The following is a 25,880-nucleotide window of genomic DNA, read 5'->3' on the forward strand; positions in this document are numbered from 1 at the left end:
TAACACCAATAAGCAAATGTTTATTTTTATGTTTTTGTTTGTTATAAATGTACATGTAGACTGCATGGACTGCAACTGAATTTCTACAGAAGAATATATACTAGAGTGCAATAAGTATGCAGCAGAGCTTTATGAGCTTTAGGTTTTCACTAATGTGTGATTTTGAATCTCTTAGATGTCTGAGCATTACTGGACACCTCAGAGCAACGTGTCCAACGAGACGTCCACAGCGAAGACCTTTCAGCGAACCATCTCAGCACAGGTATGGTACTGCAGTGGACGGATAATAATGCCCATGACTTATGCAGCATCTTACCTTTAACATTTCTTTTCAGTGATTAGGACTTGTTACCATGACTGGCCATTGTGTAGACTGACACAGTGTATGATTTTTTTTGTGTGTGTGTGTGTGTGTGTGTGTGTGTGTGTGTGTGTGTGTGTAGGACACGCTGGCTTATGCCACAGCTCTGCTGAATGAGAAGGAGCAGTCTGGCAGCAGTAATGGTTCTGACGGCAGTCCAGCCAATGAGAACTCAGACCGCAGCCTCAGACAGGTACACCCCTCAGGACATCATTTAGCCTTACTGTGCACTATGGGTTAAGAAGACCGTAACAGTTTTATTTTTCTCATGAAATGGCTGCCTTAATATTCAGCTCTGCAGAGAAGTTTATTTCTATGTACATAGACACAGACAAGGCACACAATGTTCGAAACTATATAGATTTCTCCACTACAAACAAATGAATATCTGGATGCCGTTTTTGGCCATATATTTATGGAAATGAAATCAGTGACAGTCTGTGTCTATTGTTTGTAAGCAACGTTAGTCTAGCATCTCCTGCTCTAAACTAAAGAAGTCCAGATATACCAAAAACATCTTGGCTGATTGACTGCTTCTGGGATCAGTAATCAGTCAAGTTCATTATTTCATTCATTCATTTATTTATTTATTTATTTAGCCTAACTATTCCTTTAACTAAGACTTTGCCCTTTATCCACTTTGTCATCAGCATCCAGAGTCAGAGAGAGCACAATGGTCTGTGCTGTCTCTGGGTTAGTATATGGTGCTACTTAAAGCGATGCTGGCCAGTGATTTCACATCAACAGCAGTTTGAAAAGAGGTGGTGGCTGGGGGACACATGATAAGTCCTTACCCTCTTAGTGTCGGGGGCGTTGGTAGTGCTAGGGGTGATGACGAACAGGTGGGCTTTCTGGAAAAAAACACCTTATACAGTCATACAGTATCTAGATTTACATCTTATCCAGAGCGCTGGTGTTACAAAAGTAGAAGCATTAACCCTTTGGAGGCTTATTGATCATTTATGGTATCTGTCCTGGGGCAGAGATCTGAACCCCTGTCTGTCTCTGTCAGAGGGTTGTAGCCCACTATGCTTTCTTTCACTATGCTTTTTGATTGTTTATTGAATGTTCATAAAAGGATGGATCATGAGCAACGTTTGGATGTTTGTGTTTTTTTTCAGGGCTCAGAGTCTCCTATGATGCTGGGTGACTCTAAGAGTGATTTAGAGGACGTTGACCCCTAACTCTCTTCATCAGCAGCAGGGGCTTCTTTTTTTTTTTTTACACTAGCAAAAACAAATCCCTCCAATGGAGAGACATTTGTGGCTCCAAGCAGCCAATCAAAAGACTGCATTTGCCCTCCTATGGGCAGGAAGTGGATTGCCGGGAAACAAGAGGCAGCAACCCATCCAATCAGAACACTGTCTTCAGGTTTGCCCTGGTGTGACTGAGTCACCATACTGCAAGTGGAGCTCAGTAGAACATGGAGTAATTTTTTTTTCCCCATTTTCTTAAAAGTTTTCACACAGAACTACCAGATTCAGTGGTGCCGAGGGAGGGGGTGGAAGTTTTAAAACAAACAAAGGAAAAAATTATGAAAAAAAAAAAAGAATTGCTGTTTTGTGGGTATTTGCCAATATAATGAGAGAGATACTATTCATGAAATCTGTGTTCCATAGGTGTAATTTCAAATGTAAAATAATATTTTTAAGAATCCTATAACACCCCCCTCCTTTCCATCTGTTTGAGTGGTGCCTCATAATCAACTCTTAAGGGGAACTTGCCAGCCTCGGCTAGTAAACAATGACTGAGCCTTTTTTTCCACCTCTCTTTCTCTTGCTGGTTTCTCTTTTTTTAAATGCACTTTATGTATGAGTTCAGTTTGAGGGGGCAGGTGACGTTTGACAGGTTCCTCACATAGAGGCGATTGAATGGCCATGTCCCATGCTGCTTTGCTTTCTTTCTTGTTCTTTCTTTTCGTTTCAACGCTGCCTGGGAAGAGGGCATGAAATAGGATTGCATAGTGGGACGGATGGATCTCCTCAGATTGCTGCGGCACAACTGCCTCTTTCTTCAGCCTCACCACAACCATGGTAACTGCTGTGAACTTCAGATATGCAAAGAGAGCGTTGTGGTCACTTTCAGTCCTACAGGTTTTGTTGTTGTTGTTGTTGTTGTTGTTGTTGGTTTGTTTGGTTTTTTTTTTAAACCGTATCCCAGCTCTCCAGCAAGCCTACAAAAAGTAATTGGAACAGGTCATCTCTCTGCTCATCGCTTTGCTCCATGATAAGTGCCAGAAGCAGGCAACTGACCTCATTTGGTTGAGGCGGAGCTATTGTTGCATTGTTTTCTGTGTCTGACTGTTGTTCTCTTTCTGTTGTGACTTTCTCAGGCCTGCTGTTAAGTCTCGTATGGATGCCAACACAAACCACACACACACACACGCGCGCACACACACACACACACACACACACACTGTCTCTTACTCCTGGTTCTCTTTGGACTCTGGTTTGTCGGTCTGCGTGTACCTATGGCTGTGCAGGAGCAGATGTTTCCTCAGCATGCATCCTGACTGTCCATGCTCAGAACCTACAAACACTCAAACTTCATCTTAGCTACAGTTACTCCTGGGCGAACGGACGTTTGGCTACAAAGAGTCTGGAGCGCTAGGCTTTAGCAAGAGCTTGTCATATCACACAACCAACCTCATGCGTGACTCATGCTTTTGAGCTTTAACTTTTGATGCTTGTTCAGGGGTTTTACTTTGCCAACAGCCGTTTTGCGATTATTTGCTTTGTGCGTTTACTTCTATCACTTCTGCCTGCCTTACAGCACACACACACACACACACACACACACACACACACACACACACACACACACACACATGGTGGAAAGGATGGGGAAGGAGGAGTGGGGGGTGGGGGGGCATGGAGACAGACTGAGGGAGCAAGAATTGGAGGAGAGTGTAGCGGTGACACAGTTCGGTTTGTGGAGCCCACAAGTGCCTTTACCCCAGTCCTCCTTTACAGATCTTTCAGTTTCCCTCGGTTACAATGTACATATACACAAATACACAATGACACTGATGTGCTCATCATTGAGTGCCAAAAAAGAAAGAAAGGAGTGCTCTGCAGGAGTGTTCGGGTGCCAAGCTCGCCGTGGTACTCGTTTCGAACCCCGGCCTGGATCATGCTGACCGGATTCTTCACTCTTGCACGTTCCGCTTGGAGGCTCCTCTGGCCTTTTCTGTCTCTTTCTGGGCCAGAGTGGATTTGTTAGCTCAGCATGAGCAGAGTCGGAGTATCTAGTGTGCTGCTTATTTTGTACTTAGACTAGACTAGACTTAGAGCGCTTAGCTACATTCACACGAAGTTTACAAATGGACCTATCTCAGTAGTGCACCGTATGACGCTGTTTGCTTTCCGGAAAAGGGACGTCGCATAAGACGTCCTTTAGTTGCCAATACAAAGGTTTTTATTTGTGTGTGTGTGTGTGTGTTTTTTTTTTTTTTTTGTGGGGGGGGTTCTCAGCTGTTCTAAAGCCTAAAAAATGGAGGGATAAGGATGGCCTCTTGGACATTCTGAAAGGATATTGAAGGTAATATTATTGTTTACCTCAGCATCACCTGCTTTCACCTGTCTGCACCTGAGTATCATGGTTACTGTGCTTCTTCGCTCATGCATGTGTGTCAGTGAATGTAAGTGTGAGAGCTTGATTTGGACGTCTGTTAGTCAAGCTGTTCGTGAGTCACTTGAATTGACTGCAAAACAAGCCAAGGGTCTTTTGTGCCCACGGTACCGTTTTAGCCTCTTAGTCCGCTTCTTAACAATCAGCCGAACTATAGCTCTCCGCTGTAGTTTTCCTAGATCTCTCTATATTTCCTAAAGAAAAAAAGGGGTGTGGTCAATTGAACAAAGCTGTTTTTAGGATAATCATCTTTAGGAGGGTACAGTTCACCAAGCCAGTGCCTTGACCCAAGGCCGACCTCCTACAAAGACACTTTCACTCACAAACCTCAAGACAGCCTCCTTTATCAGTTTGTCAAATGTAGGAGTGCTTGCAACAGTTCTGTGGTCAGGCGGTCAGACCTTCGCTCGACACCAAAGAACTTTCTTTTCCTTTTTTTTTTCTTTTTTCTTTTCTTCCCTCTCTCAGCTGAAGCTGAACAGGTAGCTCCATCCTTGCTGTAAACATGGGCAATCTATAAGTAGGAAAGGCACACTGAATGCTTTCAGTTCTGCACCCCACCCCCCTCCCCCTCCCCTTCTCCTTCCATCCCTTTCGCGACTGTCGTGTTCCCTTCTTTCGAGCATTTTTAACTGGCGGGTATTTGGCCGGGGCTGGAGACACTTAAAGGGTTTTATTATTTACTGATCCTGTGCTGCACCTCTGCTGAGAGTGTGTGACTTGTCAGATTTGGGGGGAAATGCATGTTAAAACCACATTTTAATTTGTACATCAGAGTTTGATTATGGGAACTATTTGATATAAATAATGATGGAAAAAAATGAATAAAACTGGAATGCACAACCTTTTATAAACAGCGTTACTTTTGTCTTTGTGTCGGAACAACTCACTTGCCATAATTTGCTCAAGACTGTACTTTGTACTCTGTTGAGCGTCATCCCTCCGGAAACCCAACCATTTCTACACAACAAGCCGTGCATGTTTTTGTGGAGTTAAATCACACGTGTTACAACCTGTGTAACTGGTTAAATAGGAGATATCTATATTCATGTTTGATATATTTCCAGGCCTCATATAAAACTGAACTTACTCTAGAAATAAACCCTCATAATTAAGGATTAACACCAGTTTTATTATATAGAAATTAAATGTAACAGTCCTGTTTGAAAATGGATTCATCACATCTACCAGAAAGTGGGGGCATTTGTCATTCATTTTGTTTTTAATTTTTGATTTTCATAAAGGGGCAGGGTGTCCAGATTTACCAAACATGCTGCATACTTCTCCGTGATGGCAGTTTACCATATACAAGTGACCTATTTAATCAAGCCTGTGATAGAGCCAGCCTGCAAATGCATCATTTCTGTCCAAATCCACACTGTGGTTTGTATATTGGTGACCTGGATGTTGGCAGTGTAAAAAGGTAAAGGTGCACGTATTTGTCACCGTACAGCGGAATGTGTCCTCTGCATTTAACCCATCTGTGGTAGTGAACACACACACGTGAACTAGGGGCAGTGAGTACACACCACCAGAGCGGTGGGCAGCCAACTCCAGCTCACCAGGGAGCAGAGAGGGTGAAGGGCCTTGCTCAAGGGCCCCAACAGTGGCAGCTTGCCAAGCCCGAGAATCGAACCAATCAATAATAAAGATTTGGGCTGTCAGAAGTGGGATTTGAACCCACACCTCCAGGGGAGACTGCGACCTTAACGCAGCGCCTATAGACTGCTCAGCCATCTAAAGCTGTGTCATTTGTTCTGTGTGTAATCCTGAATGTGAAGTCTCAGCACAAGTACTATATTTATACATACACACACACACAACTTAAGGTTGTTATGATGCACTTTAATCTCTTGATTAAATCTTTAAACACAGCCCCTGGAGTAAGGGTGGGAATTATAGCTTACAGCACCATCTGGTGGCACACAAAATAAGGGAATTAGCTAGGAAGTCTGTAAGTCTACTGAATGTTGGTTAGCCATGAAGAGGTTTTGTTGTTATATTTAATCACCAGGAGTTGTATGTACACATAGACCCATTGTAGCAGCAAGATGGCAGGGCTTTGCAAAGTCTGATAGATGAAGCTACTCCTCATACTCATGGAAAGTTTGTAGAAAAAGGTCATTCAGTAGTAATTAAAAGGCCACATCAAGGTTTCCTATGAATCTATTTATTTGTAGCATGTACAGATGAGAAATTGTACCTGCAAATAAAGGCACTCAATTCACAGGCTTCCATCAATAGAACATGACCGCTGTGAGTACAGATTAGCAATGGAATGGTTAAAATATCTGGAATGGTTGAAAGTGAACGGAAGTGCTGTTGGTTCAGAGGCTGCACTGCTGAAGCTTCTTGTCGGCCTGCTTCAGGGAGATCCAGGTGTTCAGCATGGAGGCACGCAGTTTGGCCCAAATCAGGTGGTCGGTGAGGCCTAGGATTTGAGCAGCATGCTGGGCAGCAGCATCGGGAGAGAGAACTGTGGAGCACCCGAGACCTGGAGGAAGGGAAAAAAATAAATAAAATACAGAGCATAATAAAAATAAGAGCATATATACACAGGTCTGACAGTCACTTGGGGAATGACTCTCATACTCTCTGCTTTAAACAAATCGATTGGATTACAGTGCCACTTCTGGTAAAACTAATATCTTAAATTCCAGATAGAATTCGCCACACTAATATTGCAATACTGCATGCACACATACATTTCAACAAATTCAACAGAACCTCTTACCACTGGGCATGCGAAGAGATGACCAAACATCCTGCGCACCCCAGTCTGGGGTAACAGGGGGGCAGTTAATGACTGGATAAGCTGTGTTTCCGGACATCACTGGACCCAGACCATTACTCCTTCCTGCAACTGCTACGAAAATGGTGGGAACTCCATCGCCTGCGGAGATGAACAAATAGAGATTGGCCATTTGAGCAGTCTCTTGAGAAGAGGATTATTTTGCTCCTGGGCTCCCCCTACAGCTGGAAAAGTTGAACTTTCACACCACTGCATTAAAGCAGTGATAAGCTGAGAGATCTGGACTGAACTGGCATTGAAAGACAAGGTTAAAAAGTAATTACAGGCGTTTATGTAAAATTATGCAGTGTTACATGATTCTCATGATCAGTCTTAAGCATGCTACAAAGTCACACGGTGCAGTAGCTGGCATGCCATGCCCAGAGTGGGAATGTCTAAGACTCCATTTCCCTTCCCCCCCAATCACAAGTCCATGATTCTGAAGCTGCTACAGTTGGGCAGTATTATGTTGCATTAAAGCCCATCATGTTACTGGGCATTCATACACAGAGCAATAGCTTTGAATCAAAAAATAAGTAAAACGGTTATATGAAAGTTCGGCATGTGTAAATTAGCTGCCTGAGTGCTGAAGAAAGCCACTTTACCCTCATATTCAGCTTTGATACGCAGGGTCTCGTCAGGGCCTTTGTGTGCAGAGGTGACTCTAAGATGACAGGGGATTCCGTATGAGCTGCAGGCTTTGCGGATCCTTTCACAGTGAGCCATGTCAGAAGTTGAGCCCATAAGTACTACAACCCTTCCACTTGACTCGGGTTCCAGAAGCAGCTACAAACAAAAAAAAATTTAATAAATAAATAAATAAATAAATAAAAAAAATAAAAATAAAAATAAATAAATAAAAAAAAACACACACACACACACACACACACACACACACACACACACACACACACACACACACACACACACACACACGAGAGGATTAAGAAAGCCCTAATACAAAAGCTAGATCACCCAATCTGTTCTGCTCAGTAGCAAACGCTATTGCACAATTCAAACACTATCAAATGGAAGGTGGCTTATGTCCAGTCTTCAATCCGCTTGCTCATCACCCTTTACGACTACTTTACACTTCCTGAAGGAAGATGGCCAGGTTCTTTCACGGATTCAAAATACAGTAAGAATATTAAATACTGAAGAGCATTGAACAGTCATAAGGTTCACCACAACAGCACCCCCCCCCCCCCCACCCTACCCCGAGTTGTACTGAAGGCAGAGGGGGCAAGTTCACCGCGCGTGAGGAGTTATCAAAGGGCAACAGTCCAGGTCACATAGTGGGAATTAGGCAATTTCAGTCAAATACATGTAAATGTTTAACTTAAACAGCATGGCTAATCTGTAGCGACTTCGTTTAAAGTAGGATTTCAACATTACAGCACGTGAGGCAAAAACTGAGCTATTGCCACACATCAATCTTCTAAAAACAAAGCAAATGATGAGACCTTGGACATCATTCAAGTGGTCTAGTAGCACTTCTGGAAGCACTGCTGCAAAAGGGCCAAAAGGCCATACCTTTACTCTCTCAGAGACCCACTCAAAGTTCCTCTTCACCATCTGCATGGCTTCAGGAGTGACCTCTTTCAGGTCCCGATACACCTATGGAGAAACAGATAGGACACCAACTTCAGCTGCCTGAACCTAGCAACAGGTATAGGATTCACAAAGCAATTCTCTGTAGAGAGCTCATAACTGCAGATGGAAAACCTCACACACAAATCATGAGTCACCAATCATCTGTAAATACATGCGAATAACAGCAATGTATGCAGTTAGTAGGTTGTTCTTGTAGAAAGGATTCCTTATGTAGGATCTCCTGTCCAAATGAGGTTCCAACTGCTACAGTGCCACTCGCTGTAGTGGTTGGTGTGGCGCAACATATAACACCACTACCTGCCACTGAGTTACAACACCCTGTGGGAGACCAGGGTTCAATTCCCAGTCTGTGGTGACTATGCTGCGCTACACCAATAAGAGTCCTTGGGCCAGACTCCTAACACTACATTGGCCCACCTATGTGACATGAGTAACCTTGTAAGTTGCTCTGGATAAAAGAGTCAGCTAAATGCCACAAATGTAAATGTAAATGCAATGGCTGGAGTGTGGTTTGTGCTTTTGCGATTGTATACTTGTATAGCTTGACTAACAAAGTTCTCAAAGCCAAATTCATTGCTCCCAACACTCCTTCACTCCTGTCACTTCCAGAGCAAGGTCACAAGTGGTTGGTGTGGCGCAACAGATAACACCACCACCTACCATTGTGTTACAACATGGATAAGAGCGTCTGCTAAATGCCATAAATGTAAATGTAAATGTCTTTGCAGTAACAAGAAGCTTACCTGTTTGTCTTTCTGTTGGCTGCGATCGCCAGCAGGCCACAGCCTCCACGAGTCGTTGTCAATCACGTCAGCCAGAACAACCTCCTTGGTGGTCACGTTCACTCCAAACTCAATCTGAAGGTGAACAATTGTAAAACTTAGCATCAACAACAAATACCGGCCCATGCTGGGAACCCAGGGAGCAAGTCATGGTCTACCATGGATGTCTACCATGTCCTTTGTTTTAGCACGTTCTACTTGCTAATGCATTCCAGTTCAGTCAGGTGATACCCAGTGCCCTGAAAGTACCTTCATGTCCACCAGGGTGCAGTTCTGGGTGGCCCAGGCCTTCTCCAGGATCTCGAAGATGGCAACCGTGCTCTTGCTCATGATGTCCACCTCACAGCGACCAATGGACATGCCTGCCAAGTCAAAGTTAGCTGCCAGCAGCTGCTCCTCAGACCACTGCGGATCATTGTTAGCATCATCCTGAGAGAAAGAGGAGTTGCGACAGATTCAGAGAAAAGCTCTGACTCACACAGAGTGATGTGATAACTAGGGCTGGAACTAGGCCACTTCATGACAATTATTTTAAACCTCATGTGAGAACTGGATGGTGTCATTTAGGTCACTTCTGGACTGATACTTTTGTTAATCAATATTTGACTCAAGACTGATAAGTGAGGAGAGTCATCATTTATTTCTCAAATTACATCCAAACAAGAAACCACTCCGCGATGAAGACCTACCTTGAAAAACATTTCCAGCTTCAGTGGGGAGAAGCGGTAGCCTTCTTTGACCCCTGGGTTCCTCTTGAGGAAGGATCCTGTGGCAACGCGCCTGCAGACCCACTCGATGGGGATCATCTCACAACGGCTGGCTACGAAGGCTGTGTCCGAATGCTGCCTCACAAAGGCAGTCTTAACGCCTGATGACATTAAGACACAAACACAGATCATCAGTCTCCATTTATTCAAACTTATTCATGTATTATAAATGTATCAATAAAAAAAATAAAATAAAAAAATCACAGCAGCCTGCACTGATTTAGGGGGGTGGGGGAAGACAGTGTAACTATTTGTTTTATATATTTGTATAAAGCTGTCCTTGACATTCAGCAAAACGGGGCAACACTGACAACGGTCTGCACTCAGGCAGCAGGCGTGTACATGTTTCTGCTTAATTTAAGCAAGCACCAGTCACAAGACACTGATTTTCTCGGCACAAGCACCATCATGAGCTATACGCATGGGCTGTCCTTACTCCAATTCATTCAAATTGCTGTGTTAAAGGGGGTTAATGTTAAGAAATTGGTCACCTTCACTTTTGCTCTGTGGTTAGAGATTGCACAACTGGTGTATAATTATGCACACATGGTTCAGGGAAATGCACAGGAAGAAAAGCAGAATATCTACAGCCAGCCAACCCCCACCCTAATAATAAGAGTATCTAATATGTACATGCATGATGAAACTGAGCCCCTGTGTGTGTGTGTGTGTGTGTGTGTCTCACTCACCAGCATCCTGCAGGAGCTTGAACACACAGCTGGTGGTCTTGTTCGCTATCGCGGCCTTGCCCTCCATCTGGTCTTTCCGCACCGCGTTGCCCGCAGTGATCTGGTCCTTGGACTGAACCAGGACATGGCCGGGCTCGTCCAGGAGCTCAAAGATCTGCTTGGTCTTGCCCTCGTTCAGCTTCTTTCCGAGTTTGAGATCTAGGAGGTAGCAGATTTCGTTAAAAATAATAATAAAAAAAATCAGCGTTACTGTAAACGTGGGTCAGTTTAAGGGACTTTTAGCACTAGCTGTGAACAGCCACTGTACGCACAGCATGGCCAGGGGTCCAAACAGCGACGTGATTAGAAGCACAATCAATGAAACAGAATAGAAAGACAGGGAAAACAGCCATACACCATCATTATGCTGCATTATTAGTCCTGCACTTCGTTTAGTTCACTGGGCTCCAGTGATTATGCATGGCACCATTCAGTAAGACAGAAACACCAGCAACCTACCTGCACTGGACGCCATTTCAGCTGAAACTCTTAAGCCCTGCAGCAACAACAACAACAAAAAAAAAAGAGACAGAAGGGTTTAGCTAATGATCGTGCACACAGCTCTACCACAGTGTGTCTGTCGTGCATCTAACGTTTTACCCCCCCTGGGACAAGTAGCTAGCTAAAGGTACCTGTGAGAGGGAACCGACCGCTCCGCCCGAGGAGAACTGGAGTAAAGTTTGGGAGAGGGGAAGGAGAGGCAAGACTTTTTTTTTTTTTTTTTTTAAGTAGTGAGGACACCCATTACGACACTCTGCCGATTTATAAAAACCAATCAGAGACACGCCGCCATCTTCAACCACGTGGGGAAAATCGTTGTCCCCTTCTTCCGAGCAAATAACGTGTGTTTTTAAGCACAGCCTCCGCGAACTTGAGCTGGCTAGCGCGAGCTACCTTTTAAGCGCAATAACGAGCCCCCAAACGCGACCCCCCAAAGCAGCTTTGCACGTTCGAGTTCATTTGGAGTTAAATCTTAAGACTACTTTCCCACTAAACTAACAACACTGGGGCAAGTTTGCCTTGCTTTAGTTTAATTGGAGAGTCTGCTCGAGAGCGGCCGGCACCCCCGTTTCTGAGTTGGTACAGGCCTGCGCTGTACCAGCAGCACGTGTTCGGACCGGGCGACTGTGAGGCGGCGCGGGGAGGCCCGTGTCAGGAGACACCTCGGGGAGAGCTCGGAGAGACGCAGCGGGCATGGAGTTTGAGGAGTCCGGTATCGGAGAGGAGTGCGGCGTGTTCGGCTGTGTGGCAGCAGGAGAGTGGCCAACACAGCTGGAAGTGGCGCAGATTTTGACCCTGGGTCTGGTAGCCTTACAGCACAGGTAAGGCTCCTTGCTCACCTTCACGTCCAGCCTCTGAGAGCTGACTGAAGAGCTCAGCTGAGCTGACTGCTTATTTTGAGGGCTGAGGTGGATGAGGTTGCGTGAAGGTTTGCGGACACTGCTGAAGTTCAGGAAAAGAAATAAGCAGCTGTTATTGCCCCCCTCCTTCACTGCTTTGAGGGACCCCAGTCGAAGTGAGTGAGTGAGTGAGTGAGAGAGAGTTAGCCAAGCTGTCCTCCGGTCCCCCCAATGCTCAAGCTGTTCAGTCATGTTATGCTAGCTAGCCTTTTCAGTTTGCCTCATATTGACAATTATTTTACCTTTCTCTTTTAACTAAATGTCTCCTAAATGCAACAGAACTGTGTCCTAATTCTCTGAACCTAATCCTACACCTACTTTTTACTTTAATCTCAACTAAAAACCTAACCCTGACCCTCCACAAAGCTTGTTTACTGGTTGACCACCTGTAGATCTGTGTGACACTTTGGTCCAGGCACAAGGGTGGGTGGGTGGGTGGGTGGGGGGGAGAACTGAGGTAGTCAGGTCCTCTGATCAAAAAAACTCATTGATCAGGGTAAACTGTAGCTCTGCCAACTCACCAGGTTCTCAGATGCTGGGGTGTTTGAGGCCATTGAACACACAGAGGTGATTTCCATGATCGGAATGTATTGATCCTGCTCTTCTTTGCACTGATAGTCGATGTTCTCGGACCAGTCTGTGCTGCTGTCTCCATCGTCCATGCTCTGATGAAACCTTTTACAGGTCAGGCTGAAGTCTGTGAACCCAAGGCAAGAGTTAACAGATGGACATATTATAATCTAGATCAACCAATCCAGAATCCACCAATCTGTAATCAATATCTGTAGTGCTTTGCACTGCGGGATGGGGATGATGAAAATGCTTGAGTAGCATGTGAGTATCTTCTGGGTATGTGATACACAATACAGATCTGTCTAAATCTCTATTTAATGAAGCTTACAGTTGCACCATGTCCGTGGTCCATTTTGGTCGTTTTTAGGAACGCATCTGCAGATGCCAATACATACACATTAGAATTACGTCCACCTGGGTTAGCGTTACAGAGAAATCTTATTCTTATTTCTGTAGGCGTATAGATAGAGCTGGGCAGTATGACGGTATTTTATCGTATTGTGATCAATTCTGTTACACATTATGATTTTCTAAGCTTATGGAGGATACGGTTGGTGCTTAATAAACACTGATCAGCAGGTTTCATTACAGGCGGTGTAATTAGACTGGTTTAATTAGATGAAGAGCAGCCAATGTTGAGTATAAATCACTGTACAGAGTACCAGAGAGTAGCAGAATAGTAGTTTATAAGAATCTGTCGCTACTGATGGTTTTAGTCTGTGATTTTATATATATATATATATATATATATATATATATATATATATATAAAATCATGATAAATGTCATGTATTGCTAAAAAGTTGTTAAATATTGTGATACAGTATTTTTACCATATCGCCCAGCCCTAAGTATAGGTGTAAATTTTACTACAGGAGTTTTGCATTCTCTTAATGAATAGCTTCAAAAATAAATGCAGTATTAAATACTTGTTTAAAATAGCAGTCAAATCTATACTTTAATGCTCAGAAAAGCAATCACCTGCTGATATCCTTATTGATAAAGTTCTCATAGTGTCATATTGCCCACTCCAATATTTTATCATATTGTGATCAATTTTGTTATTGTGGTACAAAATATAATTGTATGGGTATATTGTGGATATCGTCAGTGTTTAAAAACAAAAAAAAAATTGACTGCACATTTCATTTCAAAGAGCATAATCAGTCATATTTAACTGAATAGAGTGCTGCATATGTTGAGAAAAAAAAGTCACAGCACTTGGTATGGGAGAGTATTTGCATAGTGGGTAGCTATCATTTTTTAAATTATGCTGTTGGTATATTTTGTGTACATGAATTATGATAAATATCATAAAATATGTAAAATGCTTCATTTATTTAGCCAACTCAGCACCCACCCCCCGTTTTAGTTGCAATATTCTGATTGCTTTTCCCATTAAAATGCCTTCACACATAATTTGGTGTCCTGTGACCTTGGAGGACCTTGTGACTTTAAATCTTTCCCATGTGCACTTCATACTCTTCTCACGCTGATTTTATTAAGACTGTGGTCAGTCACATGGTCAGTCGTAAGACTCTCCTTTTAAGCGTTTTTTGCCACATGTCAGTCTTTTAAATGAACATCCATCCTCTTCTAATGAAGTGAGAAACATAAATAACCTTCATCGGTGGCCTTTCTCTTTCTTCTTCTGCTGGACACTGCATGCTCTCTTTCCATGAATGTTGTCTCGGAGTCATCTGCATACACACAAACATACGTGTGCATATATATATTTTTAAATAATAATAATAATTATTATTATAATTATTTTAGTTTTGAGCAGTGATTCTTCATAAATGAGTTACCTTTGTTTATTTTGTATTCCTGACCTCCGTCATATGGTCCAGCTGTGACCGAATGACTACACAGGGGCCGCTCTCCATATCCTGCCTGTGTGCTGCCGTTTGACCTTAGCAACATGTCGTCTACTCGAGTCCCTTTTCCATATTCAGCATCAGGGTTCTCCACTGACCTCTTTAAACCGCTGTCTGTTGTGGCCTGGTTCTGGACCAGTCTGGTAGTGATGCCAGGAGATCCTCTCAAAATGGCATCGTCCATGTCCTGCTGATCATATTCAACAGCAATAACATCACAGTCTTCATGTGAAGGCGTTTCTCCAAAGGAATGCTCATCAAACATGGGAGGACTGAACATCCCAGAAGTCCTGTAGAGGCCACTGTTGGGCCTGGACAGAATGTTGTCCAGCTGCTCATAAAACTTCATGATGCGACGAGTGTCTCCGATATCAGCCTTGCCCCTCTGTAGAGAACGATAAAGATATTTCAGGTTCTTGTATTTGGTGCGACACTGCTTCCAGTCCCTCTCCACGCCCTGCTGAAGAAGCCGTCGCGATATTTGCACAAACACATCCTTGTTTCGGGTTGAAACCTGCAGCTGCTGCTGGATCCCTTCCTCTGACCAGATGTTGAGCAGCGCGGCCACCTCCTCCTCGGTCCAGTTCCGGCCCGAGTCATGAACAGTGATCACGTTTGCGTCCTCTGATGCCATTCTGCTCATTGGAGATGTACTTGGCCCTTGTGTAGAAAGGAGCAGATGAGGAAGTTGGTCGGGTTTTACAGTGTAGTCATTTATTTATTTATTTATTTTTTACCCAGTTTTACCCAATGATTAGCCAATAACCCAACCCACTTTTTCCTCCCCCTATCACATGTAATGCTCCTGACATTAGAAGGATTAGGACTAGCACATGTCTCAGACACATGCACATGCCAGCCACTGGCTTTTTTCAAATTGCCACAGATGCAACGTCACCAGGTTACCAGGTTACCAACTCTGTCTGAGGACAGCACCGGATAACCTAGCTAGCAGATGCTTGTGTCGGCCAGCATCACACTGAAGTGATGTGGGGAGAGAGCCATCTACCCATCCAGAGAGAGCAAGGCCAATTGTGCTTTCTCAGGCTCCGGCTGCTGATGGCAGGCAGTGCATGCAGTGTTTATATTCATAGATAATTTTTTACATTCATATAGTTTTTATTTTTTCCATTTCTGATTGTTACAAACCCTGTTCCAAAGGGGAAAAAAGAGCAAACTCAGTACCCTGAAAATATGTCCAAATAATTGTTTTGTAGGTCCAAAAGCCATTACAATCAACAGAGTAAGACTCTGGACTAAGCACTCTGTGATAAGTGTGTGGGCCTTTTCAGACACAGAAGATAGCACTAATTTACACATATCAAACTTATCCAGATAAAATAAGGCATTTGTCCTCTCCAAAGTTCAATACTGAAAATTCCTACCACTGCTCTAGCTGTTGCACTGACCCACGATGTTATAATAATGGAGGTAGACAGACAGTCCTTAGTGTAAGTGCCTATTCTTTTCAATAGGTTTTGCTGAGTGGGGTACTTCTTTCCAGCACCGGAAATTCCAGCCAGCAGTATAAGACATACGTTTTACTTCATGGTCAAGTAAGATAAGTACAGAAATGATTAGCTAATAATCCTAACAAGCTGCTGGTTCTGTCTTAGCATCAACAACCAAAATGTGTATATATAATGTGTATATGTTGGGCTAGCCAGGAGGACTCCATATCATGCTCCTTGTTTTAATTAAATGGCCAGGTGTCGCCTTCTCCCTTCCAGCAAAAAAAAAAAAAAAAGGTTGCACCACCATCTAGTGGACTGTACAAAGTTCAAGTCTTTGATGGATACGTTTTCAGGTATTCATCATGAACCTTCATGATTCATACCTACGTGTGTGTGGCAGTGCCCAGAAGTGAAAACCTGGATGTAATCCGGTATAGCTGGTAGACCCCAATGGCATATTGTATATTTGTACTAGGTTCTGATCAGAAGACACACCTGTATCCTTTGTGATGAGAGGATGAGAGCCGGTGTTTATTATTGTTTGCATATCTGCCAGACTTTCATCTGAGGAGAAAAGACAGGAAGAAACAGAAGAGTAAGGAAAAAAGATGACCGACCACCTTTCAACATGGGTAGTACTTTTCTCATTGAAGTTGTGCAGCTTATGTTTAGTCTCTTACCATCATCAATTTTAATGTAGTGGTCTTCTCCATGCCCCAGCCTACCAGATCCCTGGTCTCTCTCAGGTTCTTCCCTGGGCAAATCATCATCCTCGTCTAGGCCGTCATCATTGACCTTGCCCTGTAGAATGGCATCCACCTCCGCAAAGAAGCGCATGGATCGACCTTGACTCTTGCTCACTTTGTAATCGTATTTGAGGTTCTTGTATTTGGTGCGGCACTGCCTCCAGTCTCGCACCACGCCATGCTGTACCTCTAGGCGGCGGGCCATCTCTTGGAAGATGGCTTTGTTGCGATGGGTGGTCTGCAGACGCCCCTGGACCTCTCGGTCGGCCCAGACAGTGAGAAGAGCCCGGATCTCTTTGTCAGACCAGTGCCTCCCTCCTTCCATGCCTGAAAAAGGAATGGACTGGTGTTCCTTACTTTATGGAGATGACTGTAATACAACCAAAAAGTCCACATAGGGCATTTTTCACTGTTTGCGTGATGGGTTGCACTGGTTCCCTCAGAACAGGCCATAACAAAAGACTGCCTTGTGAAGAAATACCACCTGAAAAAGGCCATTAGTAAATTTGCATTTAAGAAGCTGATGTGTATTTAATTATCTGGTGAAACCTGTTGGACACATTCAAATCATTTCATTGGCTTTTAACAGGGCTCAGCTAGTCAGGTTAAAACAGATATATTTAAAATGTCAGATTTTTGTTTTGCTATTCATTTTCACAGTGGATGGCAGTTGTTGCATATTATACGGTGCTGATTTTCTTTGCCAAATAGTTAGATTAGTAAAAGTTTACAGAAAGTAAAAGGTAACCATGCCATGTCATTCACAAAGTGACTGCAGGCATGAACAGGCATCCATGCTTGGCACCAAAATAAAATGAATTAAATAAATAAAATAAAATCTCACAATCAGAGCTATGGAGACAAAATATTCTTTAGTAAAATGCATCAAGAAATACACATATTATAAAAAAACCTAATTTTACTAATCCCCACTGTGTTCCATGGAGTTGTAAAGTTGCACTAATTTGAAAGCATTAACTATTCGATCTAACTTTCTAAGTTTTGTGTTACGGTCTCAGAGAATACTACTTGTCTTAAAGGTATTGGCTTAAAAGTATGGCTTCAGGGGCCTTTATCTTTACAGAATTAGCCAGTAATGAATAGTTTAATCATTTAATGTATTTTGGTGTGTGAAATAACACAGAATTTTAGAGTTAAATTACTAAATTGGCAGCCACCCAGGTAAGTCCCAAAAATTCCCATAAATTTCCCAGATTCTTTGTGTTAAATTGAAAATGCGCTTTACTTAACTTAACTAATATTGATGTATAGATGTTGAGAAAGTATTTGACTTAAAGTATGCATGGTACTTCCTTTACCTTCCAGTGAGCTACCATGCCATGTGGAAGACCAGGGTTCGATTCCTGGTCTGGGTGACTATGCCAGTAAGAGTCCTTGGGCAAGACTCCTAAGACTACATTGGCCTGCCTCTGTAATATGAGTATAAGTGCTCGGGATAAGAGCGTCAGCTAAATTCCATAAATGTAAAATCTAAATGTAAAGTAATATGTAGGCTGTTCTGAGCCACCAGGTATTATAAATTCGTCTGTATTCATGAATTTAAAAAAAATCTTCAAAATCAGTTCAGTGTTGTGGTCATGTTGAATGTCGGATATTTACCCTCCTGAAAAGTGCTCAGGGAAGCTGCTCCCTCTCTCCTGTTGGCAGGACTGCCATGTTCGTCTCCCGCTTCGTAAGGCCTCTGCGCCGTCCTGTTGTCGGCTGGTGCCTGGCCCGCTGAGCTGTAGCCTTGCTGTGCTCTGGGTGGTGGAGGCCTCCAGTCTGGTAGAGCCATCGCTCTGCTTTGCGTCTGGCAGCTAACCCAATCCCTCATAATGCCAAAATCTCTCAACCGGCTTGAGATAGCCTCGTACTTGGCTCTGCCCTCTGGCTCGTCCCAGGCCTCTCTCTCCCTCCAGACTACCAGGAGAGCCTTCACCTCACTCCCATTCCAGTGGGCTGCTGTTCCTCTCTGCTGCTGCCTCTCCTCCTCTCTGCTACCACTCCTCTTCTCCTCTGCACTGGGCTCCATGTTTCTGAGCTAGCCTAGAAATGGCTTCTGTTGGATTTTCGCTTCTGCTTTTTTCCCTCCTCCCTTCTACTGCTCTCTCGCCCTCCCCCCGCTTGCCTTAAGCTCGGTCTCCTAGGCAACCAGACGGTTGAGCCAGTTAGGAGTGGGCACGTGACTGAGAGCAGCTTTGTGACTGGCTTAAGCTGTGGGGGAGGGGTGGGGGGAAATGTGAGAAGTGGCTTGGTGAAGGAGCCACACAGCTGCAGCCACAGCGACAAGCCCTCCAAATAAGGCAACCGATAAAGGCTTACTCCCTCTCAGTCTCTCTCTCTCTCTCTCTCTCTGTGAGTGTGTGAGAGAGGGAGAGAGAGGGAGAGATGTCTTCTCTTTCTGCCCAGCAGCTGCTGTAACATTCCACAGTTTTTCACCCTCAGTCTATCATAGTCTTTCTCCTGCTCTCTCTCGCAGCACACACTTTCCACGCCTGCTCTCTCTCTCTCTCTGCTAACCCGTCTCACACATGAACCAGTTTGACCTGCCTCAGGGCTTGAAGTTAGGCAGTCATTCAAAACAGTTGGTGTTCGCACACTGCTTTGATTTTGATAGGCTCTATCTGCGCTAGAAGGAGACGACCAGCCAGGGATGGGGAGGCGCTCATTCTTTCCTAGTTCATTTTCTCACTTGCCAAGACATGTTGCTGCAGCATGGCAGGCCTGTTCTTTTTATTTTAACACACACACTTGGAAATAGAAAATGGCAAACAGTCACCCTGCAATCAGTAAATTGTGAACCATGCTAACACGGTAGTTTCAAAGCAGTTAGCAACACCATAAAGTATTAACACACTGCTCTTGTTATGTTAAACAGGGGTCAAGAGAGTGCTGGAATTGTTGCGAGTAATGGGTCCACTCCACCCACGTACACCGCTCTGAAGGTAACACGGTTTAATGTGTGAAAATGTTTGTTCCCCAACAGGAATTATACAGCTTCTTTATGTGTGGACTTGCACGGCCTAGGGTCAGAACAGAAAACGTGTGTGTATATATATTTATAGACACTATAAACTAAGGGTGATCAATATAATTATTGAATCAAGATGGTTTTATTATGATAATTATATCTTTATAGACACTAGGGGTAAGCAATATAATTTCTATTAAATCAAAATGATTTTATTATGAGAATTACATATTTATAGACACTACGGGTGATCAGTATAATTTAATAAATCATTGATTAATTTGACTTATTAAATCATACAGTTGTTTACAGACACTAGGGGTGATCAATATAGTTGTTACTAAATGATTTTATTATGATAATTATATATTTATAGACCATAGGTGTGACCAGTATACTATATAATATCAATATAAGATATCAATATAGAAATAATATATCTATAATCAGTCATTTAAAGTAAAAATAATAATAAAGCAAAAAAAAAAACAAAACTATTATTTACAGGGGTACTATGTATAACAGGGGTGGGGAACCCCAGGCCTGATTCCTGCCCAAGCACACCTGAGTCAGGTCTTCTGCAATTTACAGTGTTGGAGCAGGGCTGTTCTACTTTTGTAAATGTTAAAATAGTTAAAATAATAATAATAATAATAATAATAATAAAAAAAATTAAAAAAAAAACAGTGTACTGTGTTCACTTCCATAGCCTTTTTTTCAAAGACAGACATACTGTTTTGCTGGTGCTGCTTCCAATTTCACCAACTTCAGAACATCATCTGTGTATATCTTTAAGAACTGTGGTGTTATTTTAGCAGTCTCTCTAACACAGTGTATTATTATTAATATTTCCTTCTTTCTTCAGGGCATGGGGTTAGTGAGCACAGCCTTTAAATCAGAAGACTTGCTGAAGCTGAGACATGGTAATTTGGGGATCGGGCACACGCGCTATTCCACCACGGGTATGTCAGAGCTGCAGAACTGCCAGCCGTTTGTGGTGGACACCCTGCATGGCAAGATTGCCGTGGCACACAACGGAGAACTCGTCAACGCTGCCGCCCTGCGCAAGAAGGTGGATCATGATTATTTAGAAATGAATGAGTTACTACTGATTCACATGCAGCACAGAGGCAGAGAAGAGAAAGAAGAAAACCCTGTTTTTCCTTTTAGGTTATGAGACATGGCGTCGGCCTTTCCACCAGTTCAGACAGCGAGCTCATCACGCAGCTGCTTGCTCTAACTCCGCCCATGGAGGAGGTCGATACTCCTGATTGGGTAGCACGGTCAGTTGTCCAAAGCATTGCACACAGAGTCAAAAGACTGGATTATATCTGACTATGTTTTCATTTTTGTTTGCACTATAATTTCTTTGTTTTAATTTAGCATTAAAAACTTGATGACCGAGACGCCCACTTCCTACTCTCTGCTGGTAATGCATAAGGATGTGATCTATGCCGTGCGAGACCCGTATGGCAACAGACCTCTCAGCATTGGCCGTCTTGTGCCCATCTCAAAACTACACTCAGGTACAGAGACTATAAATATAAAGATGTAGATAAAGATGCAAAAGGTGAACAATGGAATTTGTACAATTGCATAATTTCAGCCATACCCAAATGATCATGAAAAGCATTGGGTGTCTGAAAATGAAAGTTGAAAAGACAACCAACAGAGTCTCTGCAAAACAAAACACTGCTATGGTATTGCTTGTGATCTAGCTCTCCTTACTCTGGAACACCTGAAGCTACTGAATTCATTTGCCTTCAAGATGTGAGTGGTGTAAATGTTCTGTGAGGGACGTGAAAGCTCTTTCAAGATTCAAAGATCATTCATATATAAATGAATAGTGCATATTTTACCATAACTAAACTTTGCTCAGCCCATCAGAGCATTTTATTAGGAGCACTATATATACCGAACAGGTCCATCAGATTCAAAAAGTGCATCTTCAGCATTATGAAGGAGGAAATGGAGGAAATGGCATTACATTTTTCATCATTAATAATAATTAATTAATAGCAGATTTAGGGTTTATGTCAAATCTAGCACTATTACACTTTTCGCTCAAATTAATGCTCCATTGGTGATTCAGAAACCTCATCGTCATGTAAATAAGTTACATGTGGATGACTCCAGCGGTAAATTTCCAAGCAAGAAGTGACTGACCTTAATTATCTTTTCTCTTAAGAGTCACAAACATGGTCTCAAAGGTCAGTGTTTATTATACTAATACTGGATAGGAGCATCAGTTGTTCAGGATAATGGTTTCAACAAGATATTGGGGACATTCTATTGTGCACCCATTCTGCCCCAGAAAAAGAACAGTTAAAAAAATAAATCACATAAAGCCCAATATGGCCATGACCTTTAAGTCCACAATGAGTGTATGTAAACTTCTGACCATAACTGGATAGGGTGAGGGTGAGAACAAAATTGTGTATATTAGTCTTTTCACCAAACTGTCATTTTAGAAAACAAAATGAAAGTCTTTGTATTAATATACAATTCTGTATTTGTTTTTATAGCTTCACAGATTAGACGAGAGCTGCTATCTCTTTTGGGTTATTGTAATTGAACTGTATTAGATCTGCAATATCTTTAGTAAAATGATGACACAGGTCCTCTCTCTCTGCTTCTCAGGCAGCGGAGAGGGGGACACCGAAGGTTGGGTGGTGTCCTCTGAGTCCTGCAGCTTCCAGTCCATCGGCGCCAAGTAAGACTTTCAACACCAGTCACCACCTGCCACTATAAAACTACCAAACACTTGGTAACTGAGGTGGATGCCCTGTCTGTGTATACAGGTATTACCGTGAAGTACAGCCAGGAGAAATTGTGCAGATTTCTAAACATGGCATCAAGAGCCTGAGTATTGTTCCTCGCCCAGAGGGAGACCCCCCTGCCTTCTGTATATTTGAATATGTCTACTTCGCCAGACCAGACTCCATATTTGAAGGCAAGTGCATGATGAAAGATTCGTATTTATTAAGAAGGCAGATAGTTGAAATATGGTTGTGATATTTCAGTAGCTAAATGTTAACAATTTTATTAGCATTCAGAAGTTTGATTGTTTGATTGTTGCAGGTCAGATGGTATACACAGTCCGGCAGCGCTGTGGACGCCAGCTTGCTATCGAGGCCCCTACTGAAGCAGATGTGGTCAGCACAGTTCCAGAGTCAGCCACTCCTGCTGCTTTAGGATACGCACAAATGGTGAGAAATGAGGGGGGGTGACGTAAAGGAACTGTAAGCCTGTATTAACAATGTTGTATTTGAGTTAATTGACAGTATATTGGCAAAAAAAGCTTTATCATTTGTACAGGCGCTACAGTTATATAAAGTCATGTTGTGGTGGAAAACAGCACATAATACTTTATTTTTTGCTGTTTACATCTACTGCTTGTATGCTGTGGTTTGTTTTTGTTAGTTGTAAGATTATTGTATGGTGCTTTGTCTTTCGCAGTCTGGCCTACCATATGTAGAGGTCCTGTGCAAAAACCGCTATGTTGGCAGAACTTTCATTCAGCCAAACACTCGCTTACGTCAGCTCGGCGTGGCCAAGAAATTTGGAGCATTGACGGACAACTTTGCTGGTAAAAGAGTGGTGCTGATTGATGACTCTATTGTGAGAGGCAACACCATCTCACCTATTATTAAACTGCTTAAAGAGGCAGGAGCAACAGAGGTAGGCAAATTCCTATTTATATAAAATAAGGATTTTATTTTTTACATTAATTAAATGACAGCAAAGTATGTAATCCATGTAATCCACTGATGTGTGACGTTATTTTACTCTAAATCAAGACTCTGATGTAGTTCTTGACTATTTCAACTCCCAGGTCCACATTCGAGTGGCGTCTCCTCCAATTCGATTCCCCTGTTACATGGGCATTAACATCCCTACCAAAGAGGAGCTGATTGCAAATAAACCAGAGTTTGAGGACATCGCTGGCTACATTGGTAAGTCATGATCAGGAAAGGCAATGCATATGTATTTATTGAGTGGCAGATCATGGCAGGCTCTCATCATTAGTCATTAGTTGGAGTAGACGATGATTGGGCACCACTGAATAAAGGCAGTAAATTAGACTTCTATGATTCTATTGATTCATTCAAATGATTCTATTATTACTATACTACTACTATATTAGTAGCCATTACTAATTATTAATAGACATTCCAAACCATTATATCCAGGCATATTGTAATGGATTGGGTATACTGTACTGTAAAATCTGAGTGCATTTACAGCTCTATAAAATAGTTCTCACATCAGTAGTCAACTTTCTAAGATTTTTATAAGATTAAAAAAGTGCATTATAATCATCAGTCATTTAAAAGTTGGCCATCAAATAAAAAAAACAGTTCAGTAAAAACAAGGTGATTTTACTACAGAATTAATTAGCAGTACATCTCTCATCTAAACTGTGTGGCTGTATTAGTTTGTATTATTAGAAACACTTTAAAGATTAGATCAGTATCTGCTGATACTCAGCATTTAGGCGGATATGGACATATCAGACAATATATTGGTCGTTACACAATGGGAATTATTCACCAACCATTCTAAAACCCACTCACAGTTTTCACTGCATGAGTTTTCTTATTTGGAATTTGTTAAGTTTATGCGGACAGTAAATTCTTTACTTCTTAAAATATTGGTAAATGAAGCTCATGGAGTCTTCAGCAGTAGAAATGGTACTGATCTGCTGACTAAACTGTGCTGAATACCATTGTATAGCACAAAGTAACCTCCTACTCCCACTTTCATTACATTTTGTAGGTGTATATTGCAACCTCTTTATCCTATGCAATACCAATCACTGCTATCATGTCATGTTTATGTAAAGTATACATATTAATATTGCTCAGATTTTTCAGTACGTCTCTTTACAAAGGCAGTATGCTCACTTTTTTTTAACATGTCTGTTTATGTAATGCAATTCGTCAATACTGTAACACTGCAGTTTTCTTCAGGATCTGTCTACGCAGGATAAGTGGTCGTCTGCCTAAACAATGCCCTTATCCACTTATTCTTTTGCTGTGTAGGGGCTACTAGTGTGCGGTATCTGTCTGTCGAGGGGCTGGTGACTGCAGTTCAGGGTGGGATTGAGGTATGTGGGGAGAAGGAGCAGATCAGTCCCAGAACCAAGACCAGCAAGAGAGTGGGTCATTGCACAGCATGCCTGACTGGCAAATACCCTGTCGAACTGGAGTGGTGATGAAATGGACAGAAACATAATCACTAAACATTCTTTTCAAGTCCAGACGGTCTGGCAAACGGCAGTCATCTTCTCATAGTGTAGATACCTTAGGTATGTGATGCAGTAGGTATTCCTGCCTGCATGTAATTTACCAGGGTTTCCACATTCTACATCAACAGCAAAGGACATTCATGCGGTCTTTGATAATTTTGTCTTTTTTTAATGTTGCCTACAAGCATTAGCATAAGTTTAAAGTAGACTATATCTTAGCATTTTTGCTAACTTAAATTAGACACATGCATTATCCACAATTTAAATTTGGACAGGCACTGGGAATCCTAAATGCATGTCTTGGAAATGATTGTACTTTCCCCTATCCTCTTGCCAATTGTTTACATTCCAGTTATCTCCCATTTGACCCTTGCATTCCTGTGGAAAGTAAACCATATGTGCCAACATTAACATGTGCCTTTCCTATACCCACATTTAGCCAATTTGCCAGTTAAAGAATCAATCCTCTAATGACCAAAGTCCATTAAGATGCTGATGGCTCCAGTTACACTTCCCAACTGGAGTGCCAAATGGATGCTTTGTGAGCGGTAGAGAAGCTGAGGCTCTTATGTTCTTGAGAGAACACGCACAAGGATGTGTCCCTAAACACCCAATACACTGTATGAAAGGGTGTTGCATTGTCTACATTGTAAAAGTCATGTAAACTGTTGCATGGGCTGGGCTGATGAAACCTGAAGCAATGGCAAGAAAAGTGCTTTATGCTTCAGTTGTATTTGCCAACGAAACATCAGGCTCTGTGTAAAACAAGTAAAACCATTTATTAAAACATCTGAACACATGTAAAAGTTTTGCATTATTATTTACAGCCATACACAACACGCAAAAGCCAGACAGTTCTAGGATCACATTTCTAGTTTCTTCTACATTGCGAACACACAAAGACATTAAATTTGTAACAAACAAGGTACACATTA

The 25,880-nt window shown here is 42.5% G+C and overlaps 3 protein-coding genes across 7 annotated transcripts in view; 2 read left to right on the plus strand and 1 right to left on the minus strand.

Moving 5' to 3' along the window:
• usp24 (ubiquitin specific peptidase 24) overlaps positions 1 to 4,845 on the plus strand; it is a 60,832-nt gene extending 55,987 nt beyond the window's left edge. For all 3 annotated transcript variants that reach the window (XM_072682565.1, XM_072682548.1, XM_072682556.1), the window contains 3 exons: positions 176 to 262; positions 444 to 554; positions 1,483 to 4,845. In XM_072682565.1, coding sequence (XP_072538666.1) covers positions 176 to 262; positions 444 to 554; positions 1,483 to 1,545 — 261 coding nt within the window. In that variant the 3' untranslated portion in view covers positions 1,546 to 4,845. The remainder of the gene's footprint in view (positions 1 to 175; positions 263 to 443; positions 555 to 1,482) is intronic.
• Positions 4,846 to 6,141: 1,296 nt separating this feature from the next.
• On the minus strand, positions 6,142 to 18,808 carry paics (phosphoribosylaminoimidazole carboxylase, phosphoribosylaminoimidazole succinocarboxamide synthetase). 3 transcript variants are annotated; one of them, XM_072682599.1, is made up of 16 exons: positions 18,344 to 18,807; positions 16,911 to 17,050; positions 16,658 to 16,796; positions 16,473 to 16,541; positions 14,455 to 15,183; positions 14,269 to 14,346; positions 12,595 to 12,770; positions 11,133 to 11,169; positions 10,635 to 10,832; positions 9,868 to 10,046; positions 9,428 to 9,607; positions 9,140 to 9,253; positions 8,316 to 8,399; positions 7,388 to 7,568; positions 6,726 to 6,884; positions 6,142 to 6,485 (listed from the first exon to the last, which is right to left on the minus strand). In XM_072682599.1, exons 1-16 carry the CDS (start codon positions 18,753 to 18,755, stop codon positions 6,319 to 6,321), a joined length of 3,042 nt encoding a protein of 1,013 aa, XP_072538700.1. In that variant the 5' UTR covers positions 18,756 to 18,807; the 3' UTR covers positions 6,142 to 6,318. The 3 variants fall into 3 exon arrangements, with proteins under 3 accessions (XP_072538700.1, XP_072538690.1, XP_072538708.1); XM_072682589.1 differs by having other exon boundaries at positions 16,658 to 17,050; positions 18,344 to 18,808; XM_072682607.1 differs by lacking the exons at positions 12,595 to 12,770; positions 14,269 to 14,346; positions 14,455 to 15,183; ... (2 more) ...; positions 16,911 to 17,050; positions 18,344 to 18,807 and adding an exon at positions 11,306 to 11,464.
• On the plus strand, positions 11,577 to 25,736 carry ppat (phosphoribosyl pyrophosphate amidotransferase). The gene is made up of 11 exons (XM_072682617.1): positions 11,577 to 11,995; positions 19,602 to 19,668; positions 20,560 to 20,766; positions 20,865 to 20,977; positions 21,078 to 21,220; positions 22,335 to 22,407; positions 22,496 to 22,647; positions 22,776 to 22,903; positions 23,154 to 23,375; positions 23,530 to 23,650; positions 24,740 to 25,736. Exons 1-11 carry the CDS (start codon positions 11,868 to 11,870, stop codon positions 24,910 to 24,912), a joined length of 1,527 nt encoding a protein of 508 aa, XP_072538718.1. The 5' UTR covers positions 11,577 to 11,867; the 3' UTR covers positions 24,913 to 25,736.
• The last annotated feature ends 144 nt before the right edge of the window (positions 25,737 to 25,880 follow it).

This window comes from Salminus brasiliensis, chromosome 1 (assembly GCF_030463535.1).
Source record: "Salminus brasiliensis chromosome 1, fSalBra1.hap2, whole genome shotgun sequence".
NCBI lineage: Eukaryota > Metazoa > Chordata > Actinopteri > Characiformes > Bryconidae > Salminus > Salminus brasiliensis.

Bases quoted from the DNA above. Each gene is read 5' to 3' on its own strand.
- paics (XM_072682589.1), bottom strand. From the start codon at position 18,755: ATGGAGCCCAGTGCAGAGGAGAAGAGGAGTGGTAGCAGAGAGGAGGAG. The intron at 9,608-9,867 runs GTAGGTCTTCAT...TCTTTCTCTCAG, and splicing joins AGCTGGAAATGTTTTTCAAG to GATGATGCTAACAATGATCC. The intron at 7,569-8,315 runs GTATGGCCTTTT...TTTTGTTTGTAG, and splicing joins GGGTCTCTGAGAGAGTAAAG to CTGCTTCTGGAACCCGAGTC.
- ppat (XM_072682617.1), top strand. From the start codon at position 11,868: ATGGAGTTTGAGGAGTCCGGTATCGGAGAGGAGTGCGGCGTGTTCGGC. The intron at 20,978-21,077 runs GTCAGTTGTCCA...GTTTTAATTTAG, and splicing joins ACTCCTGATTGGGTAGCACG to CATTAAAAACTTGATGACCG. The intron at 23,651-24,739 runs GTAAGTCATGAT...TTTGCTGTGTAG, and splicing joins GGACATCGCTGGCTACATTG to GGGCTACTAGTGTGCGGTAT.